The following is an 18,250-nucleotide window of genomic DNA, read 5'->3' as shown; positions in this document are numbered from 1 at the left end:
TGTCAAAATGCCCCATCTAAAATACTTTTGCTAATATTTCCTTTTTTCTTTTGCAGAAGACTCCAGTAACTGATGAAACTGAGCATCATAGGCTCAGTATAATAAAAAAGCATGACCCATTGAGACGTTATGTGAATAGTGTTCGCCATGCACTATTCACCCCCATTGGTGCTTGCCTCGGCCATGATTCTAATACTATTACCAGTGAATGAATGTTTATTAGCACAAATATATCATATCACATGTATCATTTTTTAGATCAGTATCTTGCTATCTTGTTCCAGTATATCTGTAGTTTTATCTTGAAGTTGACAATAAATGGATAGCATATGTTGTATCCTATCACTGTGTTTATCCTGTTGATGTTCTTACCCATAAGTGCGATGGACCATTTGAAAAAAATCATGGCCAGCATTGAATGGAAAACTGGCAAAAAATTATTGCAACATTGTAAAATAGTTTTCATTTTTCTCCAGACACCTTATCATTTATTAGCTCTGCTGTAGACAACATCAAGCGGAGCTTATGGTATTACTGATTGTCCATTGTCGTCAACTTTACATTTTCATCGTCTTCTTGTAAACCACAAACTGTATGGCTGTCAAATTTTCTTAGAATGCATCTTGGGTGGTTCCCTCTCGGATTTGTTCATTTTGTGACCATATCTACAATTCCCTATGTTTGGGGCACTTTTGGTCAAAAATGCTATTTTCGACTTCTTCTCTGAAATTCGTAGTCCGATTGCTCTCAAACCAGTATGGTATATACACATGTACATTGGTTAGACCTCTATCAGATTTGTTCATTTTGTGTTGACATCTTCAATTCTCTATTTTTAGCAAATATTTTGTCATTTTTCATCAAAAATAGTACTTTTGACTTGTTCTTCAAAACCAGTAGTCCAAATTCTTTGATACTTGGTACACATGTAGCTTGGATAACACTTCACCCAGTCAGTAAAAGTGGCAAAATTTATCAAAAATTTCAAAAATTCATGATTTTTTTTATTACCTTAATGCACTACAGTTGTCGGAAAATGGACAAAACTTGGGAAGATTATACAATGATGCCATATTGAAATTATATGCTCACAGGGAGATATGTAATGTTTCCCATTTGTTCTGTCAACTGTTTCTCATTCTCACATAGCACATGGGAGTTCTAAGTTTTCTTTGATTGGTGTATTGTGATTGTAATGAAAACATAACCACTCAACATATTTAAATATGTATAGACATGATTGATTTTGGTGGAAAATTATGCAAATTGCCTAATTTACATACCCATATTTAGGCTATTTTGGTGACATCTTGAGAATCATTTAATATGTTTTTATAACACTTGGTGCATAGATGTGTTGGGGCAGTTTCCAGATATATTTAGTTTTTGGTGGAAATTTATGCAAATTAGATAATATCAGCTAGTGAAATTCAAGCTATTTGGGTGCTATTTCAAGAACTATTCAACATATTTCAACAAAACTTGGTATATACATGTATTACGAAATCAGATAATTGCAAATATCATGTTATGTTATTCTCTCAACACGCTGGAATTTTTTTTAAGCTCTCTTTGATTCTAATTTTATTGAATATTTCTGTTATTTTTGGAAAAAATTCCACTTTTAGCATTATGTTTTATTGTCTCACTCACTGCCTTTTGGGGTATTTGTCATATACAGCACTAATCTGTTGTACAATAGCCGTTGAGCAACAGGCCATTGGTCTATTTTTAGCTCCGCTGTCGACTTTGTCGAGCCGAGCTTATCATATGAGTGATTGTCCGTCGTCCGTGTCAATGTTTTACTTTTTCGACTTCTTCTTGAAAACTACAAGCCTGAATGCTTTGATATTTGGTGTATATGTACCTTGGGTAGACCTCTCTCAGATTTGTTCATTTTGTGATGATATCTTCAATTCTCTAATTTTGGTGAATATTTTTGTCATTTTTGGTAAAAAGTGTACCGGTAATTTTTGACTTCTTGTTAAAACCGCAAGTCCAATTGCTTTGATATTACATATATAGGTACTACATGTGGACCTTTCTCAGATTTGTTCATTTCATGATGATATCTTTAATTCTCTAATTTTAGTGAATATTTTTTTAATTTTTGGTAAAAAGTTATTTTTTCCACTTGTTAAAAACCACAAGTCTGATTGCTTTTATATTGCATATATACTGTAAAATGACAAATTTTCATTGGGTTTAAATTACGCTGATTTACCATTCTGGGCATATTCAGTGAGTTTTAAATTCACTGTTCTATCATTTAGATAATGTCTTCTATGCTAAATTTTACATATTCACTGGGTTTTAATTTAGCGCATTTTCCAGTCAGCGAAATAAGCATAATTAAAACATAGTGAATAATTAATCCTGTTACAGTAGGTACTACATGTGGACCTCATTCTGATTTGTTAATTGTGTGGTGATATCTTAAATTTCTAATTTTGATGATTATTTTTGGTGAAAAAGTGATATTTTTGAATTCTTGTTGAAAACAGTAAGTCCTGTTGCTCTGATACTATACATATTGTTCATTTTCTAATGATATCTTCTGTTCTTTAATTGCAATGTGCATTGCTAACAGCGGAGCTATCTCAGCCGACTGGCTGCTTGTTTAGATTGTAAATTGTATTAAAAATAGTCAAAAAATTAGGCAGGAAGTCATGGTCACTTTAGTTAAATTTCATTCCTACAAACTCCCTCAATTTATTAGTTCTGTTTGAACGATATATGCATACCGGTATGCCTAATATTTTATGTGGGATATATGCATACCGGTATGCCTAATATTTTATGTGGGATATATGCATACCGGTATGCCTAATATTTTATGTGGGATATATGCATACCGGTATGCCTAATATTTTATGTGGGATATATGCATACCGGTATGCCTAATATTTTATGTGGGATATATGCATACCGGTATGCCTAATATTTTATGTGGGATATATGCATACCGGTATGCCTAATATTTTATGTGGGATATATGCATACCGGTATGCCTAATATTTTATGTGGGATATATGCATACCATTATGCCTAATATTTGATGTGGGATATATGCATACCGGTATGCCTAATATTTTATGTGGGATATATGCATACCGGTATGCCTAATATTTTATGTGGGATATATGCATACCGGTATGCCTAATATTTTATGTGGGATATATGCATACCGGTATGCCTAATATTTGATGTGGGATATATGCATACCGGTATGCCTAATATTTTATGTGGGATATATGCATACCGGTATGCCTAATGTTTTATGTGGGATGTATGCCTAATGTTTTATGTGGGATGTATGCCTAATGTTTTATGTGGGATGTATGCATACCGGTATGCCTAATATTTTATGTGGGATATATGCATACCGGTATGCCTAATATTTTATGTGGGATATATGCATACCGGTATGCCTAATATTTTATGTGGGATATATGCATACCGGTATGCCTAATATTTTATGTGGGATATATGCATACCGGTATGCCTAATATTTTATGTGGGATATATGCATACCGGTATGCCTAATATTTTATGTGGGATATATGCATACCGGTATGCCTAATATTTGATGTGGGATATATGCATACCGGTATGCCTAATATTTGATGTGGGATATATGCATACCGGTATGCCTAATATTTTATGTGGGATATATGCATACCGGTATGCCTAATATTTGATGTGGGATATATGCATACCGGTATGCCTAATATTTTATGTGGGATATATGCACGTGTAGTAGACTGGCAGCCATTTTTGTTGTTGAAAATGTTATATGCTTTGTTCGTTTTTGTTCAAATTTGGTACGTACATTACGGTATACATGTTTTGTTTCAAATGGATCAAAGATACATCTGATTTTTTGACGATATTAACTGGTCTAATATTCAATCTCATTTACTGTTAATACACTATAGATTCATTCACCTGATCATATAACCACTGATTTGCCTACGTTGTTTTCTTATAGCATATAGATGTCCATTACAATTCAATTTGTGATTAGATAAAAGACAACAGACTTGCACCCATCTTGCTTTTTGTCAATGTTTATTGTAGGCATGAATAACATTTCTCCTAAATGCAACTAATTAACAATGACTTGTTGAATCACATTCATAGCAGTGGGAATTGAATGTTTTTAAAATGGTCAGTATATCAGTATTTTTGTCTTACAGTAACAAGTAAGATCGACATATAGACCATGCTGGGTTAGTCAAATGGCATGCTAGTTTAGTGTACATGATGAAATATGTGTATACACTGTACATGTAGCGACTCAGCAAGATGGCCTTGCATACACACACACATACATACATTTGTTGTTCAATTCAGTAATAGTAAAGTGTAGTACCGTACTCCCCAGGGTTTAAAAAGTAAGGGGTGGGCTTATACTCAAAGACCACCTCAGAAAAAAAAATATTTTGTTGGTGCATTTAAAACTGTAACCATCTTCCCAACCTCGAAACATTATCCAAATTACATTTTTCATTTACAGTGCCGGTCTCAGAGGAATATTACGTCTTTTTGAGGGAAGAAATGAGAAGCGAGTTGCCATTGATTTCAACAACACTTTTTACAATGAAGAAACAAACATGTTCATAATATTTTATGTGGGATATATGCATACCGGTATGCCTAATATTTTATGTGGGATATATGCATACCGGTATGCCTAATATTTTATGTGGGATATATGCATACCGGTATGCCTAATATTTTATGTGGGATATATGCATACCGGTATGCCTAATATTTTATGTGGGATATATGCATACCGGTATGCCTAATATTTTATGTGGGATATATGCATACCATTATGCCTAATATTTGATGTGGGATATATGCATACCGGTATGCCTAATATTTTATGTGGGATATATGCATACCGGTATGCCTAATATTTTATGTGGGATATATGCATACCGGTATGCCTAATATTTTATGTGGGATATATGCATACCGGTATGCCTAATATTTGATGTGGGATATATGCATACCGGTATGCCTAATATTTTATGTGGGATATATGCATACCGGTATGCCTAATGTTTTATGTGGGATGTATGCCTAATGTTTTATGTGGGATGTATGCCTAATATTTTATGTGGGATGTATGCATACCGGTATGCCTAATATTTTATGTGGGATATATGCATACCGGTATGCCTAATATTTTATGTGGGATATATGCATACCGGTATGCCTAATATTTTATGTGGGATATATGCATACCGGTATGCCTAATATTTTATGTGGGATATATGCATACCGGTATGCCTAATATTTTATGTGGGATATATGCATACCGGTATGCCTAATATTTTATGTGGGATATATGCATACCGGTATGCCTAATATTTTATGTGGGATATATGCATACCGGTATGCCTAATATTTGATGTGGGATATATGCATACCGGTATGCCTAATATTTGATGTGGGATATATGCATACCGGTATGCCTAATATTTTATGTGGGATATATGCATACCGGTATGCCTAATATTTGATGTGGGATATATGCATACCGGTATGCCTAATATTTTATGTGGGATATATGCACGTGTAGTAGACTGGCAGCCATTTTTGTTGTTGAAAATGTTATATGCTTTGTTCGTTTTTGTTCAAATTTGGTACGTACATTACGGTATACATGTTTTGTTTCAAATGGATCAAAGATACATCTGATTTTTTGACGATATTAACTGGTCTAATATTCAATCTCATTTACTGTTAATACACTATAGATTCATTCACCTGATCATATAACCACTGATTTGCCTACGTTGTTTTCTTATAGCATATAGATGTCCATTACAATTCAATTTGTGATTAGATAAAAGACAACAGACTTGCACCCATCTTGCTTTTTGTCAATGTTTATTGTAGGCATGAATAACATTTCTCCTAAATGCAACTAATTAACAATGACTTGTTGAATCACATTCATAGCAGTGGGAATTGAATGTTTTTAAAATGGTCAGTATATCAGTATTTTTGTCTTACAGTAACAAGTAAGATCGACATATAGACCATGCTGGGTTAGTCAAATGGCATGCTAGTTTAGTGTACATGATGAAATATGTGTATACACTGTACATGTAGCGACTCAGCAAGATGGCCTTGCATACACACACACATACATACATTTGTTGTTCAATTCAGTAATAGTAAAGTGTAGTACCGTACTCCCCAGGGTTTAAAAAGTAAGGGGTGGGCTTATACTCAAAGACCACCTCAGAAAAAAAAATATTTTGTTGGTGCATTTAAAACTGTAACCATCTTCCCAACCTCGAAACATTATCCAAATTACATTTTTCATTTACAGTGCCGGTCTCAGAGGAATATTACGTCTTTTTGAGGGAAGAAATGAGAAGCGAGTTGCCATTGATTTCAACAACACTTTTTACAATGAAGAAACAAACATGTTCATAAAAATACAAACAATTTATTACAATACGGTTTACATGCGGTCTGAATTTACAGTGCAAAAATGGGTAGGGTCTGTAGGAAAACGGTCGAAGGCAAGATCGTACGCAAACTTGATACAAAGCTATTTCCACCATGGTTTTATCATAATTTGACCTGAACAACTTCCTTTGACCTAACAGGTCACGTCTTCGATAACCAATGAAAATGTTGTGTCATACAGTCAAAGTTTACCAATTATTGACGAAGTATTTATTTCAACGCATTGCAGAAGTGAATTACTGCGATGTTGAAATGCGATCTGTTAACACTGATTTTGACAAAAAAACAGTGATTTTTTCACCTAAAAGCTGTTGATTTGAAAGGAAGGGTGAGGGAAGTATTTAAACCTTTCACAGCCTCCAAAAAGTCATGTCGAAGAATAGTTTGCTCGTTCACACCCCATTCATGATAGACGCAATGGACAAGATTATTTGGAGAAGTGAAACTATGATCAGTGACCACGTTTCACGACTTATCGATTTTTGCTGTTTGTAAAACTACTACTCAAAAGAAATATGGAATATTTCAGTATTGCAACATCGTGGTTCATCCTGAATAAATAACAGATTATAAAACGTGTGAACTATGTTCCATCACGTACGTTTGCCCGCCGTGCACTCTGAAATTAAGTTTTCTCGTAGAACTGGAACCAAACTACCGTACCAATCATGATTTTTATGCAATGAAGTTCCCTTTTTAGTCGCCGTTCGGACACAGTTCAAAAACGGGGACTAATGTTTTGACCTCTGTGTGTCCGTCCGTCCGTGCGTGCGTCTGTGCGTGCGTCCGGACCTGTATCTTAGAAATGCCTGCACCAATCACAATCAAACTTAACACGTACATCATACATGATAGTATACATATGCACATCAATTTGTTTCACGATCTGATTCAAGATGGCTGAATGGCGGCCATTTTGTGCTAAAAAATCATCAAAATCAAGCATTTTTTGTTCAAACTTGGTATATACATTAGACATTATGGGACCTTGATGCAAATAATTTTGTTTTTTAGATAAGATTCAAAATGGCTGACTGGCGGCCATTTTGTTTTAATGAATGTGGTTCTCGTGCCATATCTCTGACTTGCTTTTACTGATTATGTTCAAATTTTAAATATTCATTATACATCATGTCATAGATATATTGGTTTGACGATCCTATTCAAAATGGCCAAATGGTGGCCATTTTTGTGCTAAAAAAATCATCAAATATCAAGCATTTATGGATGGATTTCGTTCAAACTTGGTACATATGTTAGACATTACAGGTTCCTGATGCACATCATTTATTTTTCAGATCGGTTTCATAATGGCTGTCTGGCGGCCATTTTGTTTTAATGATTGGGCTTCTAGAGCCATATCCCTTAAATGCTTTGACTGATTATATTCAAATTTTATATATTCGTTATACATCATGTTATATCTATACATGTATTCAAAATGGCTGATTTTGAATGCTGTTCCAGAGCAATATCTCTCAATATGGACAAGTACTTTTTTGACGATCAGATACAAATGTCAATCATTTTAATGTTAAAAAATCATATTCCTGACATGGTTATATTCCAGCTATATTACTATAAGCAAAACTATATATCTAAAATTTGATAACTAAAGGGGACTGTGCCATGCATGGCTTGTTATATGCATATTTTAATAAATATCGTCAACGCCCGGTAAAAACACCCTGGGCCTATACTCGGGGATGCCTTCAACTTGTTAAATGTCCAAAAACAGAGAGGTGGGCTTATACTCGGGGGAAGTACGGTACATGAATTTCAACATTCTCTTATGGCTGTTGTTTTCTCTCCACAGTTGCCCATACCTAGCAGAGAATCTTACTCCAGCCATCCCAATCGTAGCTATTTTACTATTTTTATTCGTCATGGCGACTTTACTTCGAACTGCTTTTAGCGACCCAGGAGTCATTCCCAGAGCTACCCCAGATGAAGCAGCTGATATAGAAAAACAAATTGGTGAGTTGGAACATTACGTATCATAGACTTGACATATTCTTATCTTCACAACAGTACTGCTGTATCACTAACTTTACCAGCCAGCTCATCTGGTATATACTGGAGTATACTACTGTGTCTGATAGGGCTTTGTGTTGTTATACCAATAGTATAGTTCACAAAAACAACAATGTACTCCATATACCATACTGTGTTCATTTGTAATATAGTACATGTGTTTGTCTCATTTCAGAGGTGCCTAATCCCAACAACCCCACATACAGACCACCACCTAGGGTTAAAGAAGTCATTATAAATGGACAGACAGTTAAACTTAAATATTGTTTCACATGTAAGATATTTAGACCACCCAGAGCTTCACATTGTAGTATATGTGATAATTGTGTAGGTAAGTATTTACTGTAGATCAATTAGGTACAGGCACACCCTTGTACAGTTAACATATTCATGTTTTGCCTCTCTCCCTTCAACAAATGACCTTTTAAAATCAATATCCTGTTCTATTCTGCTGAATTATTTGATGCAACTGTGTTCTGCATTTATTCTTAGTAGTGTCTTTTATTTTCTAGTTTAAATGACGAAATGATAAATGAACATAACTCACTGAGATAACAGTGTAATCTGTTTTCCCAAAATGTTATGGTACAAGGAAATTGTCAAAATAACTTATATACTCAAGTAGAAATTACATAACTGCAAAATTCAGGCAAGCTTGGATCATACACAAGAAATATGGGTCAATTAGTTAACCAATCAAAGACGTCCATTCATGTATAGCTTTATGCAAACTTAAATCTTTTGAACATGTAATATATTCATGTTACAAAGAAAATTTTAAGATCTATTGTTTTAAAGCAATTAATAAACATGACTAAAACGTTGTACAACAAACTTTATTTCTATTTTTATCTTACTTTAAATGAATTTTATGATGAGTTTCATACAAATAGATTAAGAGTGTCAATGAAATGGTTTTAACTTTCAAGTACAAATGTCACTCATGAAAACGATATATCTTTTAACTGAACGCAAGCAAGTGGTCAGTGTGAAAAGTTGAGGGCCAGAACTGTGACAGTGTGAATACATTTCACTGTAGTTGAATACACTCGTATTTGATGTGGGAATCACTGTACGAAACAATTTGATTTGCTGAATTACTGATGTAAAATAGATCTTAAAGTGCCTGTGAAATGGCTGCTATTTTCACGCCTAAAATTATCCATTGATACATAAATATTATTAATTTTTATGTTTCTAAGCATGAATTATATTTTTAAGTGAAAAAATGTGTTTTAAACTCAATCTACGGCAACTTTATTTTTGTGTATTTTAAAACGAGGCTCCTCATTAGCTTCTTATTTGCATACAGAAATTCCCCTTGTGACGTCAGAAGGGGAAGTCGCATGGCAGCTTGCATCGCCGATACGTGTAAATAAGGCAAATTTCTTCTGCAGTTTTCTCATCTTTGACTAAATTTTCACTTATGTATATTTTCGTCGAGAAGGAATGAGCCTCAATGAACACATAGTATCAATTTTTGTTGCATGGGGTTGAGTTTGATGCGAAATATGTCTGTTCTGGTGTAGCTGGTCACCGTGATCATCAGCGGCGCACGTTTGTACACTGTTGCTGGACAAAATAGAATTTGACGTCGGAATTATCTCGTTATTTAGCAGGTCACTAGGCACGTCACTACACTGTTCTTTTTCATCGATCGTCTGAGTAAAACTTTTAAAATTAAAATAAAAGAGAACATATTTTGACATTCTAAACATTAGACTATAGTGATCACTATAAAATAATTAAAAAAACGACATCACAGTTACTAAATAAATGACAGCCGCGTGGAAATAAATTGAAATTTTGTTGAAATAGGTGAACGCGTCGGGTCACAACGAGGGCAAGTGCGTTACAGTCTGTAAAAGCGGCGTTTAATTGGATAACAAAAATAATCGAGATCGACACACGTACAGATAAATTCAGAGTGGATTCGAGTTAGCGTGATCCATGGCGTGATTGTCATAATTAAAACACCATATTAAAACTTTATTTGGTGGAAACACATTGACCAAGCCCGGATTCTTATTTCATAAATTATTACGCAGATCAAGCTAGAGGTGTGAATTCGACATTCAACACCAATCACCAAACAATTCTGAAACTTTTAGCCTTCGAAAATGAAAACAATTGGCAGTTTTTAAGGGCTGTGTAATTTCCTGTTTGTCCGACGCTTCGTTTTCGTGTCACTGTCAAAATTATTGCTACCTTTTACTTAACAGGAACTAAATGGTCTCTATAAAACAATAATCAGGATCGCAAAAAAAGTCAACTCATTTGAAACACTTGCCGGACGTCCCTCTCTCTTCTGAAATCCGCCTCGGTGATCATGGTCCGGAATCTATTTCTTTCAAAAGTGTTGCGCCAGGTTTATGTTGTCGGCATTTCTCTTTAAACCTAGTTGTTTTTTTCATGAACAAGGACAATTTTTCCCCAAAAAAAAAGGAATCTGTGGTTAAGTGGCTTTCGTCCACTGATGTCGAACCTTCGGGTCGATTAGAAACGTGTGAATACTTACACTATGACTATACGTTTCACTGCAACTGCCCACAACACGACATCTAAAAACTCTCTCTCAAAAAAAAAGAAAGAAAAAAAAACGCCGACTGAAAAATGTATATCGTTTAAAAGTATACTGAATGACCATTGTTATTACAGCTCAGGGGTATGACTTCCTCTCACATTTTGGCATTTGGTGGCGCACTTTCGGCGAGAGTCGGAAATCCGGAAACAGTCGACCGTTTCAGGATAGGTGGGCGTGGCTACAACACGAGAAATAACCCAAATTTACTTGGATACGAGTAATTATTTTTAGCAAAAAAATCAATATCTGCCCATTTCAGTGGGACACAGATCTAAAATGGGAAACGTGGGGGTGGGCATTGCACAGGCACTTTAAGTCAACATCATTAAAATTGATGATTACGTGAATTTGACCCCCTCCCTAGTGAATGTTATGAAAATTACTACACTCATTTCATGAATTTGTTATTCTAATGTCATCATGAGATATTCTTTATTCTATATGTTGAAACCAAGAATATCCAGCAAATATGCCATACTAAGAAGGACACTTATGAATAAAAAATTGGCTTGTTGATTGTCTGTCATGAGCTAAAAAGAATAGAAGAGACTGAGTATTAAGGTAGCGAGATAGTTTTTTGGCATGGAAAATGTAAACATCTATAATCGGAGTAAATTTTACAAGAACCTATACATGTTTGGAAAGCCCTTGACTTGTACTTTTCTATTATTAATATTTTGTGAACACTGTGTTTGTTTTAGCGTCACGTGATTCTGAAAATCGGCGCGGCTGATAATCAACTAACGTGAATACATTTTTAAATGTCAGCTCTACGGTCATGCATGCGGCCAAAAACTTTACACTGTTTTGAAGCAAAGGTCATGAAGTTTAAATCCGTATTTCTATTTTTTAAATTAAGTTTTTTTTTCCTCTCCGAAAATGGAAAATTTCAAGCACGTTTTTTGGTGTTGAAGTTAGTGTATACCGGTGGTTTGCGCGAGGTTTGTGAAAATACGCGATAGAATTTCGCAAAAATGTAAATACGGATACGAAGCCAACATATTCGAGAGTACGGAAAGCCAAACGGCGACATCGTAGCGCTACTCATTGAAACGCCATTTAAAATTAGGTCAACGGCAATTGCCAGAAATCGAACACCGAGAAATCGGCACTTTTATGATTTTAAACTTCAATCAAGGTTAACTCCCGTTTTAGCAGCAACAATTATATAGATTGGCAGTAAATAAATTACCTTGAAGGTTGTTTTCAGAAAAAATCATGACTCGACATTTATGTCTGTGAAAAAACTGTATTTTTACCGTTTTCTTTCACGCTATGGAGTTTTGACACTGTCTGTGCTGATAACGAACGGTGACGTCATTCATTACAGCTGGGATTATGCAAAGTGGGCGGTTCTGTTTGCAGGTAGCAAACAACACAAATACTACACTGGGCAGTTGAAGTGTTTGTCAACATAGCGTATTTATGTTTGGGTCGTTTTATTTGCAAACTTATTTTCTTGAGTATTCCACAAGTTTCAAAGTCTTTTAGAGACACAAGAACACTTTCCGACAATAATTATCAGACTCCCGCGAGCAAACTTGCGCAGATTACGGTAGAATAAGAAAATGGAATGACGGCTGTGGGGTAAGTTTTTTTATGTGTGGAATTGGAAGAAATGCAGAGTAAATTTTCAACACGAAAATATTGTAAATCATCATCCGACGAGACTGTTTTTGTTGGACTTGTTATTTTCGGGAGGGACCTTTTGTAGTGTTCGTACAAGTTGAGTTTTCATTTTACCTGAATAAGCCTAAAGCGATTTGCAGACAAATTCGAAGGAAACACTGCCCCTCCTTACCAAAGTGTTCGTCTTACAGCACATTTACATGCACTCTTTTTGCAGGTACGTCGGACTTTGGTTTTATTTTATTTTAAGATAGTAACAACCACCATCAGCTAAATTCAAGTCCATTATGTTCGCAAATAATTGTGCTGCATCAAGTTTTAAACTTGCCACTTTATCGTGAAGATTCTGGCGATCTCGGCAAAGGAAGCTACCGTAGTGTGGCTCCCCAACAGCAAGTATATTGCGGATAACTCTTTTTTCTCATGATGATAACAGTGATCAATCACTGTCAACAGACTGTAATATTTGTTTCAATTGACGACTCTTTCAACGTAATTCGACCAATGAAAATGCAGTGTTCTAAAATATTGACAGACACTAAACAACCCCACGTGGTTTCTTGTTATGGCTATGACGGGGCTTCAAAGTGTCTTTTTGTCGTCTTTTTGTTGCTTTAACCGGACTTTTCTGGTCTGTTTATAATTCACACTTACGCATTGAATACGTGTACTATCTTGGGAAACATCCTTTACCATTGTGAGTACCGCCGTTGAGGAAACGAAAACTGCTGTGAATGACGGTGGAGTCAATGAAAGTAAATTACTGAACAGCAAACTTCAAGAGGTGTTAGCTGGGGAAGCTAACTGTGGAGAAGAAGATGACGAATTTGACTTTTTAGACGAAGACAGTTTGAAGGTGAAGATATCACAGATGCCCTTCAAGTATTTGTGAATGACGCTGACGAATCCGACGTTGGGGGCTTTTAGTTTTACAGCCAAAACAAAGTCAGCTTGGACTTTCAGTTGCGAGACGTGACCCAAAAAAAAAAACGCAGCGAGTGATACATTTCGAAGACAAAAATACAAAACAATCGCAATCAAAGACGCCGACCACGCGCGTTAGAAATAAATAGAACACGCTGTTTCACTGGCTTCTTTCACTCACGCAATATAATTATGCTATTTCCAAACGCTTATATTGATCACTGTAAAAGTGGATATATTCAAACCAGCCATCAAATTAAAAATTCGGATCTCGTTGAATGTCAATCAACACGGAACTCGGTAAAGGTCAAGGCCCCCCGATCTGATCCTAAAAAGCATATAATGTATCAAACAGAAATAAAAAATCTCCAACTGTGACAGTGTACTTTTATTTTGACAACAGATTTATTAAAATAACATTTAGAACATAAATTTGTCTTCCCAAAATATTTTTAAAAAAATCTTAAAAAATACCAAACTGCCGTTAAACGGCCCGGGCGAATTTATGGCAAAATCCGGTAACATGTGATACACTCATGTACTATTTTGTTTATACAAAATTTGTTGTGTTTCGAAAGTGTTTTTTGTTTTTGTTTTTGCTGTACAGCTTCCTCCTCTTGAAACGAAGCAGTGCACACATCTTATCAGCTGTGTGTAAACTACAAACAGATATCTTATCAGTTGTTTGTAAATAGCTTAGCCCCAGTTCAGTTATGTTTGTTAACCATGAATATTAATGAGAAGCACTCATGGGGTGTACACTGGATAAACAAAAAACTTGGGTATTTGTTTGCACACAAGGAAAAAACCAGTTTACTTGTACAAGATATTATTTTTTCAATAAAATAAATACACTAATGTATGTGGCATGCCTTATGGAGCTATGCTTGTGATTTTCAAAAAAAAATGTGAAAAGTGCCCAAAAAACTATTCCGCTACCTTAACATATTGCCCTTTGTTTTTCAGAGAGATTTGATCACCATTGTCCATGGGTTGGTAATTGTGTTGGAAAAAGAAACTACAGATACTTCTATATGTTTATTTTATCACTGGCGTTCTTATGTGTGTTTGTATTTGCATGTGTTATTACGCATCTTATTCTCAGTAAGTATATCTTATAACTTAAATCAGTATTCTGCATTTTAGACAATCTATGTTTATGTACCATGCTTTTTATCAAGCAATGTACTTCTAATGCTGTTAATTTACTGTTAATTTTTTCCAGGAACAAATGAAGCTGGGAGTTTTCTTGATGCAATTAAACAGACACCTGCCAGATATCCTTTTGTTTGTTTTTACATAAATTTTTCTAACATTCATTCTCATGACAGACTGGTTTCGATTTTTTTTTGCTTTGGTTTGTGTTGATATAGGCATGGTTTAGATAATAGGTTTCTATTAATTTGTTGCATGTACATTTATATGACATGTACTTGTAGCGTAGTTACTATTACATGTATGTGGATATATGTGTGAATACCTCTACATTTATTGAATAAGATTAGAGAAGGTCAACAATTTTATTAATTTAGTTTTCATCCTGCTTTGCTATTACTCACTTTACATCTTGCTTACTCCTTCCTCCATTGCATGTCATCTTCTCTTATCATTCGTTCTATTGTTAAAATGTCATTATCTTTCTACACATCACCATTGTATCTTGCATCCTCGTCTTCCTTAACATTTATTTTCACCATTATAGAAATCTTGCTCTGTTTCTTCTCTGTATGGTCTGTGCTGGCACTGACTGGCTTCCATAGCTACCTCACAGCTTCCAATTTAACCACCAATGAAGATGTGAGTCATGTGTGCATTTGACTATTGCTTTATTTTGTCTTGTATTCATACAATAAGATAACAGCTGTCCTTGGAGCTGCCTGGTTCATTGTCATTGGCAAAACATCTGCTAAATTTGTCCATGACTCTGTTTACACATCACCTGCTAAAAGTCGTCACAGATTGGTCATCATAGATAGGTCGTCACAGATAGGCAAAATAATTGGAAATAGGATGGCGTCAGTAGGCAATGTGTTAAGCAATGTTACCCTGTCATGAAGTATGCATAAACAACATAGGAAAGTTCATGCCTTAAATCAAAAACACTATCTAATTGCAAGTAAACCTTGCATAAATTAAAGTAGGTCCCTGGAACTAGTGTTTTACCATTTGAGATGAGTACACTAAGTAGTAATGTAAATGATTACTTTCCATATTCAAAATTACCAGTATGTTTGTTCTAAAATGTTTTTTAGTCCCTGTTTAGTCCACTTACATTTTGACCTCCGTGTGTTCGTGCGTGCGTGTGTCTGTGCGTGCGTCTGGACCTGTATCTTAGAAATGCCTGGAACAATCACAATCAAACTTCACACATACATCATACATGATATTATACATATACACGTCAATTTGTTTCACGATCTGATTCAAGATGGCCGAATGGCGACCATTTTTGTGCTAAAATCATCAAAATCAAGCATTTCTCGGCTGTATACAGATGGATTTTGTTCAAACTTGGTATATACATTAGACATTATAGGACCTTGATGCATATTATTTTGTTTTACAATCTGATTCAAGATGGCCGAATGGTGGCCATTTTTGTGCTAAAAATCAACCATTTCTCGGCTGTTTACAGATGGATTTTGTTCAAACTTGGTATATACATTAGACATTATGGAACCTTGATGCAAATAATTTTGTTTTTCAGATAAGATTCAAAAAGCCCGACTGGTGGCCATTTTGTATTAATGAATGTGGTTCTCGTGCCATATCTCTGACTTGCTTTCACTGATTATGTTCAAATGTTAAATATTCATTATACATCATGTCATAGACAGAAATATTGGTTTGACGATCCTATTCAAAATGGCCAAATGACGGCCTTTTTTGTGCTAAACAATCATCAAATATCAAGCATTTCTGGCATTTATGGATGGATTTTGTTCAAACTTGGTACATATATTAGACATTACAGGTTCCTGATGCACATCATTCATTTTTCAGAGCGGATTCAAAATGGCTGTCTGGCGGCCATTTTGTTTTAATGATTGGACTTCCAGACCCATATCTCTGACTTGTTTTGACTGATAATATTTTCAAATTTTAAATATTCATTATACATCATGTCATAGATAAACAGATATATTGGTTTGACTATCCTATTCAAAATGGCCGAATGATAGTCTTTTTTGTGCTAAAAAATCATCAAATATCAAGCATTTATGGGTGGATTTCGTTCAAACTTGGTACATACATTAGACATTACGGGTTCCTGATGCTCGTCATTTTTTGTTTCAGATTGGATTCAAAATGGCTGACTGGCGGCCATTTTGTTTTAATGATTGGGCTTTTAGATCCATATCTCTTAAATGCTTTGACTTATTATATTTAAATTTTATATATTCGTTATACATCATGTTATATATATACATATATTCAAAATGGCTGATTTTGAATGCTGTTCCAGAGCAATATCTCTCAATGTGGACAAGTACTTGTTTGACGATCAGATACAAATGTCAATCATTTTTAGCCCCCGCCGGATCTGCGATCCGGGCGGGGAGTATTAATTTGGGTTGTGTCTGTGCAAATGTGTGTGCACATTTTCATGTTACCAGCTTTTTCTCACACATGTGTGAACCAATTCAGTTCAGAGTTGGTTGAGACAGAAATTGATGGTGCTATTATGCACATCAAGTTATTTTTTCGATTCTTCAAAGTTTCACTGTGTTTTTCTCTTGATTTTTAACATTTTCCCTTCAAAATCCGACTTTTCCCGAAATTACCCGAGTTTAATCCGAGTTTTAGATGACGCTTACGCAGTTCTCGTCTCGGTGGAAATCAGTCATTTTTGTGAGGATATTGTATCTTTATTTGCGCAACGCTTATATGGACAAAATTGTGTCTTGTCAATTTCAAAGGTAAGAAACTGTGCTTGTTATGGTATTTATACACTATCGTTTGTGTCTCGGGTTTGGTGATCGTGAGAAACTATTGCTAACCTGGCGAGAGTTTCGCCAGAAAAACTGCCTTTTTATTGTGGTTGTAGGAACTGATTATGTATTGTGTAAATTGAAAGTTTACCTCGTGATTTAAGAGGTTTGCAGTGCTCTCACCGGGATTCAAACGTCGTGGTGGTGTTGGCGCAATGCTGCTTTGAGACGCTTGCCAGATTCTGCCTCGCTCAAAATCATTATCGCCATGCTTGATTTCCGCAACATTTACATTTGTTTATGATTTCCACAGCTATTGTTCTATGAGATGCGTCCTCGCTGTTCATAAACAGCCATAAACAAGTTTAGTTGGGTCGGCATGTACTCATTGAAAGTGTTGGTTTATTTACGTAATCCACTGATCACCCAATAGGCGAAGTTGAAAATATGTCGCTACTCAGGAGAGCTTGCCCAAAACGCTGAACGTACCGGTACGTTTATTTTTTCCACAGAAAAATTCCACCCGGTACATTTTTATTTGGGACGGTACGTTTATTTATTTTTCTAAATCCGATTAAAAAAGATCATGCCTTTTTCCTCATGCGAAACGAAGCCAAAAGATCGCACTAAAACATCGGTAAATCTGGTCTTC

At 35.2% G+C, this 18,250-nt stretch overlaps 1 protein-coding gene across 2 annotated transcripts in view; it reads left to right on the top strand.

The window, feature by feature from the left end:
* The window catches only part of LOC100374270 (palmitoyltransferase ZDHHC18-like), a 66,569-nt gene that overhangs the window by 18,992 nt on the left and 29,327 nt on the right, over window positions 1-18,250 (top strand). For both annotated transcript variants that reach the window (XM_085505150.1, XM_085505149.1), the window contains exons 2-5: window positions 8,312-8,472; window positions 8,705-8,860; window positions 14,633-14,770; window positions 14,892-14,943. In XM_085505150.1, the coding sequence (XP_085361276.1) occupies window positions 8,312-8,472; window positions 8,705-8,860; window positions 14,633-14,770; window positions 14,892-14,943 (507 nt within the window). The remainder of the gene's footprint in view (window positions 1-8,311; window positions 8,473-8,704; window positions 8,861-14,632; window positions 14,771-14,891; window positions 14,944-18,250) is intronic.

The sequence above is a fragment of the Saccoglossus kowalevskii genome, chromosome 11, assembly GCF_978046115.1.
Source record: "Saccoglossus kowalevskii chromosome 11, keSacKowa6.1, whole genome shotgun sequence".
NCBI classification, from domain to species: Eukaryota; Metazoa; Hemichordata; class Enteropneusta; family Harrimaniidae; genus Saccoglossus; species Saccoglossus kowalevskii.
This window is presented reverse-complemented; position numbering and strand designations above follow the sequence as displayed.